The sequence below is a fragment of the Nanorana parkeri genome, unplaced genomic scaffold (assembly GCF_000935625.1).
Source record: "Nanorana parkeri isolate BGI_ZX_2015 unplaced genomic scaffold, ASM93562v1 scaffold309, whole genome shotgun sequence".
Taxonomy (NCBI): Eukaryota; Metazoa; Chordata; class Amphibia; order Anura; family Dicroglossidae; genus Nanorana; species Nanorana parkeri.
In genome coordinates, this window is record NW_017306577.1 from 1346480 (window position 1) to 1357441 (window position 10962).

General features: G+C 51.1%; 1 protein-coding gene across 1 annotated transcript in view; it reads left to right on the top strand.

Annotated features, from left to right (window-relative positions):
• The window catches only part of FGGY (FGGY carbohydrate kinase domain containing), a gene marked incomplete at its 3' end in the record, with an annotated part of 112940 nt that overhangs the window by 15927 nt on the left and 86051 nt on the right, over positions 1-10962 (top strand). Inside the window, exons 3-5 of the mRNA XM_018557882.1 lie at positions 1785-1866; positions 2151-2180; positions 8138-8289. Of these exons, the coding sequence (XP_018413384.1) occupies positions 1785-1866; positions 2151-2180; positions 8138-8289 (264 nt within the window). The remainder of the gene's footprint in view (positions 1-1784; positions 1867-2150; positions 2181-8137; positions 8290-10962) is intronic.

The window sequence follows — 10962 nt, forward strand, 5'->3', positions numbered from 1 at the left end:
ACAGGCCCCCGGCTGATGATGGAGGTTCATAATCTATTCAGGGCTATAACTTTAACAAGCACTCCGTATCAAACGCAACGCTCAGCCGTAAATACGCGCCCAGCTTTGTTTACTGATTTTGGACGTGTTCTGTACAAAGCTGGGAACTGAAGCTGAAGCTTTTTTTTAGTTTTGGAATCAGAACCCCTGTCAAGATTTTTATTGCTGCCTGTGTCCCCATTAGGGAGATTCACCATCTCTAAAAATCCCAAATTTTGGGTTGTCACCAGAACAGGAAGAGAGGGGAAATCTTCCAATAGGGACACTAGTTCTGGCGTCCGTCACGGATTTCCCTGACTTTCTGTTGTGGATATCAGACAGCAATGAAGGTAAATCTTCCCAGTGGGGCACTGATTGCAACGGGGGGTTATTACCCTCCCCTTACTCTTTCCAAAAAAAAAAGAAAAAGATTCGGCTTTTTAAAGGAACCCGATACAGAGCAAAGACTTTGGCTGCCTTTGCGGAACTTTACTAACTCACCAGCGGAACTTTACTAACTCACCAACGTTGCTGGCAGCATGCTTGTTGAGTATAGAGTTAGGAGATCCTTGGTACATATAACCAGATGGAGTATATTGATATATAGTAGGGATGCACCATTACCGATACTGGTATTGGTATCAGTGCCAATACCTAGTATTTGGGTGAGCACTCGCCCAAATGTTCCCGATGCTTATCCCTATACCAGAACTTCCGGTATCAGGAAGCCGGGCGGCGAGTCATTACACACTGATCGGCCTCCTGACTGATTGGGAAGCCAGCTCCATGCTCCCTCGTCACCAGGGAGCATGGAGCTAGCTTTCTGGCCAATCAGGAAGCCGGAGGGCAGGTAATGACTCACCCCCTGGCTTCCTGATTGGCCTGGAAGCGGCTCCATGCTCCCTCATCACTTGGTGACGAGGGAGCATGGAGCTGGCTTCCCAATCAGTCAGGAGGCCGATCAGTGTGTAATGACTCGCCGCCCGGCTTCCTGATACCGGAAGTACCGCCCACCCCCCAGCTTCCTGATTGGCCAGAAAGCCAACTCCATGCTTCCTTGACACCTGGTGATGAAGGAGCATGGAGCAGGCTTCCCGGCTTATCAGGAAGCCGGACGGCGAGTCATTACACGCTGCCTGTCTTCCTTAATGGTACTTCTGGGATCGGTATTTGGTAACGTCGAGTACCAAAAAAAAAAATTTCTGTACTCCTAAACGATACCGAAAAACCGGTCCCTCCTCTCTCCCCTCAATATGCTGAATATATTTTTATATGAAACCTTTCCTTTTTCATTTCATTCCATGCCTTATTTTAGGCCCAGTGATGTAATCGCTGGATCCCTGTGCTTTTCTATGCCATGAAGGCAGATCGCCGGTGGTGGGAGGGGCCAACCGGGTGCTGTACATAGCTTTATGATGACATCACAGGATCCTGCCTCAGTACTCCTCAACCACCTTTTTAATTCAGATATTGGAAAAAAATAACTGACATGACAGGCATTTATTTATTTTTTTTACCTAGGCGACGGATTTTATTTTACATTTTATTTTATTTATATTTTATTTTAGATTATTTACTTTGATTATCATTTATTTCAGATAGACGTCAATGAAATCCGGATTGGGGATTCTGACTCTTTCCCACTCTTTTTTTCTCCGGATTCCACATTTATAATTATTTGCGATGTTTATTATTATTTTAGCTTTTTTTTCTCTAATTAACTTCCAGTTGCAGTTTGTAAAATAATATTTTTTTCCGTTATTCAGAAAGTGGCGCGGTCGGCACTATCCGGTCGGATTCGCGGGCTCGGGTTTGACGCCACATGCTCCCTCGTGGTTCTGGATAAAGGTTCTCAGAGCGCTCCGCCTTCAAAGCAGAACTCCAGCCAAAAATACCCAGATAAAAATGAATATTAAAAGAAGAAATGACAAATACAGCTGCATGTTCACCATCAATCCAGAGATACACCCTCCCTGCAATACTTTTTTCTGCCACTAGTTGCCCTCAGTCTGATGCCCGCCCCCAGCCTGTGACTGGACAGGGAAAGGAGAAGCAGCAGAGTAGTGAGCTCACCGCTCTCTCATTCTGCCCTTTTCTCCTATCAGCATGCTTCTGAGATGTCTAATGACCAGCATCATTCATCCCACTTCCTGTGGGCCCAGGTAAAAAAAAATCTCTCTGTCGCTCTGCTCTCTCGACTGCATTTCGGGCGCACAGTATTTTGGCTTTGGCCAGGTATGGCCGGCAGAGCACGGCCCTTTGTAATTCGTTTTTCATCTGCTTGATATTGGAAAACGGAAACTCTGCTAAGTTTGGAAAATTCTTCTTTATATCCTTCGAGTTCCACAAAACTATGACCAGAAGAATCTGAGCCAAGGGGCACGGCGCTGTGGAAATGGCCGAGGGGCGCGGCGCTGTGGAAATGGCTGAGGGGCACGGTGGCATGGAAATGGCTGAGGGGCACTGCGCTGTGGAAATGGCCGAGGGGCACGGTGGCATGGAAATGGCTGAGGGGCACGGCGCTGTGGAAATGGCTGAGGGGCACTGCGCTGTGGAAATGGCGGAGGGGCACGGCGCTGTAGAAATGGCGGAGGGGCACGGCGCTGTAGAAATGGCGGAGGGGCACGGCGCTGTAGAAATGGCGGAGGGGCACGGCGCTGTAGAAATGGCGGAGGGGCACGGCGCTGTAGAAATGGCGGAGGGGCACGGCGCTGTAGAAATGGCGGAGGGGCACGGCGCTGTAGAAATGGCGGAGGGGCACGGCGCTGTAGAAATGGCGGAGGGGCACGGCGCTGTAGAAATGGCGGAGGGGCACGGCGCTGTAGAAATGGCGGAGGGGCACGGCGCTGTAGAAATGGCGGAGGGGCACGGCGCTGTAGAAATGGCGGAGGGGCACGGCGCTGTAGAAATGGCGGAGGGGCACGGCGCTGTAGAAATGGCGGAGGGGCACGGCGCTGTAGAAATGGCGGAGGGGCACGGCGCTGTAGAAATGGCGGAGGGGCACGGCGCTGTAGAAATGGCGGAGGGGCACGGCGCTGTAGAAATGGCGGAGGGGCACGGCGCTGTAGAAATGGCGGAGGGGCACGGCGCTGTAGAAATGGCGGAGGGGCACGGCGCTGTAGAAATGGCGGAGGGGCACGGCGCTGTAGAAATGGCGGAGGGGCACGGCGCTGTAGAAATGGCGGAGGGGCACGGCGCTGTAGAAATGGCGGAGGGGCACGGCGCTGTAGAAATGGCGGAGGGGCACGGCGCTGTAGAAATGGCGGAGGGGCACGGCGCTGTAGAAATGGCGGAGGGGCACGGCGCTGTAGAAATGGCGGAGGGGCACGGCGCTGTAGAAATGGCGGAGGGGCACGGCGCTGTAGAAATGGCGGAGGGGCACGGCGCTGTAGAAATGGCGGAGGGGCACGGCGCTGTAGAAATGGCGGAGGGGCACGGCGCTGTAGAAATGGCGGAGGGGCACGGCGCTGTAGAAATGGCGGAGGGGCACGGCGCTGTAGAAATGGCGGAGGGGCACGGCGCTGTAGAAATGGCGGAGGGGCACGGCGCTGTAGAAATGGCGGAGGGGCACGGCGCTGTAGAAATGGCGGAGGGGCACGGCGCTGTAGAAATGGCGGAGGGGCACGGCGCTGTAGAAATGGCGGAGGGGCACGGCGCTGTAGAAATGGCGGAGGGGCACGGCGCTGTAGAAATGGCGGAGGGGCACGGCGCTGTAGAAATGGCGGAGGGGCACGGCGCTGTAGAAATGGCGGAGGGGCACGGCGCTGTAGAAATGGCGGAGGGGCACGGCGCTGTAGAAATGGCGGAGGGGCACGGCGCTGTAGAAATGGCGGAGGGGCACGGCGCTGTAGAAATGGCGGAGGGGCACGGCGCTGTAGAAATGGCGGAGGGGCACGGCGCTGTAGAAATGGCGGAGGGGCACGGCGCTGTAGAAATGGCGGAGGGGCACGGCGCTGTAGAAATGGCGGAGGGGCACGGCGCTGTAGAAATGGCGGAGGGGCACGGCGCTGTAGAAATGGCGGAGGGGCACGGCGCTGTAGAAATGGCGGAGGGGCACGGCGCTGTAGAAATGGCGGAGGGGCACGGCGCTGTAGAAATGGCGGAGGGGCACGGCGCTGTAGAAATGGCGGAGGGGCACGGCGCTGTAGAAATGGCGGAGGGGCACGGCGCTGTAGAAATGGCGGAGGGGCACGGCGCTGTAGAAATGGCGGAGGGGCACGGCGCTGTAGAAATGGCGGAGGGGCACGGCGCTGTAGAAATGGCGGAGGGGCACGGCGCTGTAGAAATGGCGGAGGGGCACGGCGCTGTAGAAATGGCGGAGGGGCACGGCGCTGTAGAAATGGCGGAGGGGCACGGCGCTGTAGAAATGGCGGAGGGGCACGGCGCTGTAGAAATGGCGGAGGGGCACGGCGCTGTAGAAATGGCGGAGGGGCACGGCGCTGTAGAAATGGCGGAGGGGCACGGCGCTGTAGAAATGGCGGAGGGGCACGGCGCTGTAGAAATGGCGGAGGGGCACGGCGCTGTAGAAATGGCGGAGGGGCACGGCGCTGTAGAAATGGCGGAGGGGCACGGCGCTGTAGAAATGGCGGAGGGGCACGGCGCTGTAGAAATGGCGGAGGGGCACGGCGCTGTAGAAATGGCGGAGGGGCACGGCGCTGTAGAAATGGCGGAGGGGCACGGCGCTGTAGAAATGGCGGAGGGGCACGGCGCTGTAGAAATGGCGGAGGGGCACGGCGCTGTAGAAATGGCGGAGGGGCACGGCGCTGTAGAAATGGCGGAGGGGCACGGCGCTGTAGAAATGGCGGAGGGGCACGGCGCTGTAGAAATGGCGGAGGGGCACGGCGCTGTAGAAATGGCGGAGGGGCACGGCGCTGTAGAAATGGCGGAGGGGCACGGCGCTGTAGAAATGGCGGAGGGGCACGGCGCTGTAGAAATGGCGGAGGGGCACGGCGCTGTAGAAATGGCGGAGGGGCACGGCGCTGTAGAAATGGCGGAGGGGCACGGCGCTGTAGAAATGGCCGAGGGGCACGGCGCTGTGTTAATAGCCGAGGGGCACGGCGCTGTGGTGATAGCCGAGGGGCACGGCGCTGTGGAAATTGCGGAGGGGCACAGAATTAAAATGTGTCTTTTTATTATTGTTACAATGAAAACATTTGTGACTTTGTTGCTGCGGTAATCCCCAACGCCCGACCCTCCCCCGCCCTGGCGGATATTGCCGCAGTCGGCAGAGCGTACCTGTTCTGACTTCGGCCGGTGTGGCGAAGGCGATGAAAAGCTTTGAGCAATGACTTCATGTCATGTTTTTATCTACAGACCATCGCTCAAAATGAAATATGGCTCCCATGTGGTAACGGCATCTTGAGGCTGATCGGGGTCACTGAAACCATCAACAGATATGGCAGATATAAAAGACACAAATGAGCGCAGAACGTGTCTATATAATAATAGTAATACTTTGTTTACTTTGAGAAGGAAATGCAGCACATGGAGCCAGCAAGTTGTGCTGTAGTGCTAACAGTGAGCACGCTGATATGAGGAAAGAGCAGAGTGGAAGAGAAATTAGCTCATCAGTCTGTTGCTTCTCCTTTTACTGACCAGCCACAGGCTGCGGGGCTGCACGCAGGAGTACTTGGAGGTGGAAGTGGAATTGCCATCCTGGCATTTATCAAATAATACTAAGTAAGTTACCTTCTCCTAACATCAATCTAACCCCAGAGCTGATCCTTAATTCTGCTTAACATAACTCCAATTCATAACCTTAGGCGGACTCTGAAACCTTTCCTGAACCCTGACCTCTAAAACTTGAATTGGCCATTAGGAGGATCATTTATCACTGGGATAATTAGGATGAAAGTCTGCCCATTATGTCTTATAATGGCCATGGATACCAGTCCTTCCTGGTCCTTCCAGTCCTTGGTTTTCCTTGTACTGTAGCTGTGATCAAAGGCGTCATGGAGTTTGGTGGACTCACTGTGTCACCTGGGGGCAGGGGCGTCCCGAGGCTGGGAGACACCCGGAGCGGTAACCGAGTGTCACCCTGCCGAGACGTCACTGCGCATGCGCGTGACGTCACCACGCGCGTGCGCGACAGTCATCGCGCACGCGCGCCAGTATTTTGATACCTGCTGGCGGCCATCTTGGTGATGGACGCTGGCAGAGAGAGGAGGGGACAGTCACCCGGCGGGATAAGGTATGCCGTCGGGTCCCCTCCTCTCTCCTGATACTGTCCATGACTGAGCGCCCGACTTTTCTGAGGGGGGTGACACCAAAATGGCTGTGAGTCATTTTGGTGTCACCCCTCCAATGGTGTCACCCGGGCGCGGGCCGCACCCCCCTTGTGACGCCACAGGCTGGGGGTGACTTTTGGACAGATCAGGCACAGAGTGCAAGTTCCAGTTAAATACAAACGCAGTCAAACAAACTGCAGAAATGATGCAGGGCATAATCAGATAGACCAACCTGCTCATCAGTCACAGGTAAATTGTCCAGCAGTCTGCTTCAGCAGCCTCGGTTAGGGCAGGTGTGTGCTAGAGAAGCCTGAGCTGCAGTGTTGAGTAACGACTAGCAGATGGTGAAAGGCTCAAGGCTGATGGTTGCAAAAAAGTTTTTTTTTCTGACATTGGTTTGATGGCCTTGCCATTGATCTGGTAAATTGCCAGATATCCACCCTATCCTCTTCTCAGAAGATCATTCAGACAATGGGTGGAGATTGGGTTCCATTAGGTGGAGCATTGGTAGGCCCATGTCATCAGTCTAGGTAAATTGCCAGATATCCAACCTACCCTCTTGTCGATCCAGAAGATCATTCAGACAATGGGTGGAGATTGGGTTCCATTGGGTGGAGCAGTAGTAGGCCCATGTCATTGATCTGGTAAATTGCCAGATATCCAACTTGACCTCCTGTCAATCCAGAAGATAATTCAGACATTGGGTGCAGATTGGGTTCCATTGGGCAGAGCAGTGGTAGGCCCATGTCATTGGTCTGGTAAATTTCCAGATATCCAACCTGCCCTCTTGTCGGTCCAGAAGATCATTCAGACATTGGGTGGAGATTGGGTTCTATTAGGTGGAACAGCCGTAGGGCCATGTCATTGGTCTGGTAAATTGCCAGAAATCCAACCTGCTCTCTTGTTGCTCCAGAAGATAATTCAGACATTGGGTGGAGATTGGGTGCCTTTTTGTGGAGCATTGGTAGGTCCATGCCCTCAGTCTTGGTAAATTGCCAGATATCCAACCTGCCCTCTTCTCAGAAGATCATTCTGCTATTGGGTGGAGATTGGGTTCCATTGGGTGAAGCATTGGTAGGCCCATGTCCTCAGTCTAGGTAAATTGCCAGATATCCAACCTACCCTCTTCTCAGAAGATCATTCTGCTATTGGGTGGAGATTGGGTTTCATTAGGTGCCCTCTTATTGATCTAAAAGATCATTGGATCCAGGTACTAGTCTATCCTCCCTGTGCTAAGAAACCATTCCTCCTGCTTATATTGGCAGCCATTGCCATTTGTTGGAATGATCATTCTTGTTACATTTATTTTCATTATAATGGTTTTAATGACGTCTAGCCTCCAGAGAACAATAACCTACCTGGAGTTCGGCTTCCTAAATGTTTCCTCTTTTGCTTATTGAACTGTTGCATCTCTCTCATTTCTAATACAAACCTCTCGCCTTCGACTACAATTATTATTCCCCTGGAGAAGACGTTGGTGTTTCTTGGATTTAGAGGAGGCCCCAGGGGCTGGAGTCTAGACATGTTGGTGGGATGATACCGTATCTAGGGCTGGCCACAGAACAATGAACAAAAATTAAAATATGAGAATGATTTTGTAGTGTAACAAAGCAATTAGATAAATCCCTTCACTGGTCTCGCCAGAGGTTTAGTGCATCCCTCCTCTGCTGTAGATCAGATAATATACGTAGCTGATTCCGAATGGGGAGGTCGGAGGACCTCTGTCCAGGTCGTTATTCTGGACTACACCGTGTACTTTGCTTGATGCCTCAAAATGACAATTTACATGAATCTGTAGGCTCTTCTTGGCAATGAACACAGAGAATGAAAGCAGGCTTCTGTCAAGGATCCTCCAGGTCTACACATGACTTCAGATTCTGTATAATTCACAGGTGACCACAACAGGAACGTGATCATGTGGATGGATCACCGGGCTGGAAGTCAAGTAGACCGCATCAACAAGACCAGCCATGCTGTCCTGCGCTATGTAGGCGGAGTGATGTCCGTGGAGATGCAACCACCCAAACTGCTCTGGTTAAAGGAGGTGAGCTTCTTAAATTGGTCCTGAATAGGGATGGGCTCAGGTTCGGATCAGCTATATCATCATAATAACCAAATGTAATAAAAATAAAACTTTAGCTTTTATTAAAGGAGAACTATGAGGCGAGTCCTTTTCACTCACCTCATAGTTCTAGCCGACCTGTGACAATGAGACTGTCACAGGTCGGCTCAGTAGATCGGGAGGTGAGCGAACACATACCGGGTTGGCTCGCTTCTCGATCCTGTCACGGCTCTTTGCCGTGACAGGGGGAGGGGCTGGATTCCCCTCTCCCCCCTCCGATCTGCCAGCGCTGACTGGCAGAACGGACGGGGGAGGCGGCGGGTACAGCTGGCTCTGCCTCTAGATAGGCAGAGCCAGCTGTCAGTCAGCTGCGGCATCTCAGTATACCGCGAGCAGCAGCTCGCAGTATACTGCGGCGTCTCAGTATACCGCAAGCTACAGCTCGCGGTATACTGAGCCTAGGGTGACGGGAGGACGCTAGTTTGTGTCCTCCCGTTACCCTAAGGAGGACTATGGGGAAAAGCCCTGACCCCATAGTTCTCCTTTAAATAATATCATTGATAGACAAAACATAACATATGAGATCTTCACAACATAAATAAAAGATTTCATTTTGACATCCGGACTGTGTTTGGGTCACGTTGGGTTTTCCTGAATGTGAAATGTGTCTAATTATCACCAGAATACTTTGCTGAGTGTTTGTAAACATTGCAGAGAAGTGACACAGACGGTGCGGATGAGATTATAGAGGATTCCTGGAGCCAGACAGAGGACTGTGAGAGCGATAGCATGGGTGTGACCTGAAAAAAACGAAATACAGGACACAAATGAGGGGAAGAAAACAGCACAGAATCCCTTCCTCTCTTTATTCTTGTTTTAGTTTTATTTATTTTCTGTTTTTGTACTTTTTTTAAAATCTTTTTTGAATTGTCGTATACACAGGCAATTCTTTTTCTAGTTTTGGAGAGAATGGGTTCTTTAAACTAGAGAGATTTCCCCCCACTTCCTGTCCTGGTAACAATGCAAGTTCTAGTCCAGACAGGAAGTAAGGAGAAATATCCAACAGCAACATTGAAACAAATGGCATGTTTTTCTTTAGTAAAGTACAGAAAGGTAAGAACACCTGCGTCACCGTAGCAGCTTTTCCTTCACTTCCTGTCTGGTAAAACCATTGTCACCAGGACAGGAAGTGAAGGGAAGTCTCTCTAACTGATCCCTGATAGACTTCCAAAATAGAGTTTTGTCTGGACATAGACTTTAATATTCTATTCTTTTGTACTTTTTTCTGTTTAAAATGCAAATCTTAAAGTGTAAATCAGGTTAAAATAATTTTTTAAAAATTATTACATAACAACACAGCTCCTAACTTCCTATTTGAGCGGACAACACAGCTCCTAACTTCCTGTTTGAGTGGACAACACAGCTCCTAACTTCCTGTTTGAGTGGACAACACAGCTCCTAACTTCCCATTTGAGCAGACAACACAGCTCCTAACTTCCCATTTGAGCAGACAACACAGCTCCTAACTTCCCATTTGAGCAGACCACACAGCTCCTAACTTCCTGTTTGAGCAGACAACACAGCTCCTAACTTACTGTTTGAGTGGACAACACAGCTCCTAACTTCCTATTTGAGCGGACAACACCGCTCCTAACTTCCTGTTTGAGCAGAAAACACAGCTCCTAACTTCCTGTTTGAGCAGAAAACACAGCTCCTAACTTCCTGTTTGAGCAGACAATGCAGCCTTTGCTGCACTGAAATTCCAAACAGTGTCAGCCCAGCCTCTGTTCTCTTTTAAAGGACTACAAACCCCCTCCCCTTACGTTCTGGAAATGAGGAGAGGGGGTGTGGTGTTCTGTACAGCAGGGAAACTCAGGCACGGATGACAACACTGCTTGGGATTGCAGTGCAGCAGAGGCAGCGTTGTCATCTCAAACAGGAAGTTAGGGGCTATTCCTGTTTGAGCAGAAAACACAGCTCCTAACTTCCTGTTTGAGCAGACAATGCAGCCTTTGCTGCACTGAAATTCCAAACAGTGTCAGCCCAGCCTCTGTTCTCTTTTAAAGGACTACAAACCCCCTCCCCTTACGTTCTGGAAATGAGGAGAGGGGGTGTGGTGTTCTGTACAGCAGGGAAACTCAGGCACGGATGACAACACTGCTTGGGATTGCAGTGCAGCAGAGGCAGCGTTGTCATCTCAAACAGGAAGTTAGGGGCTCACTGGATTTCTGTAGCATTTTTAAAGAGACGGCACATGGGTAAATGTGCATGTTTTACAGAGATATACTGAATGTATTTTTTTTTTTTTTACATTTCACCCAGACACTTGCTTTAACAAGGACGGACATGAATTAAACTGTTCCTTGTATAAGCACAGTGAAATGCATGGCAGTAAGGTGCAGACAGACTAAGGTCACCGGTAATAACAGTATCAAGGCAGGTTTGACAGTTTCATGTTAATGGAGTATAATTAACATTGCTTTAAGACTGTATGTTCTCCTGAAAGGTGGATATCAATTGTTTAAGTCCATTTGCTCTCTCCATTACTGAGCCGGAGTAAATCAGCTTCTCCCGGCGTTCTGTCTGAGCATTCCGAGGATTTATGACCTGAAACGCGTAGTGCAGAGAACACATATATTATGCATTGTCATATAA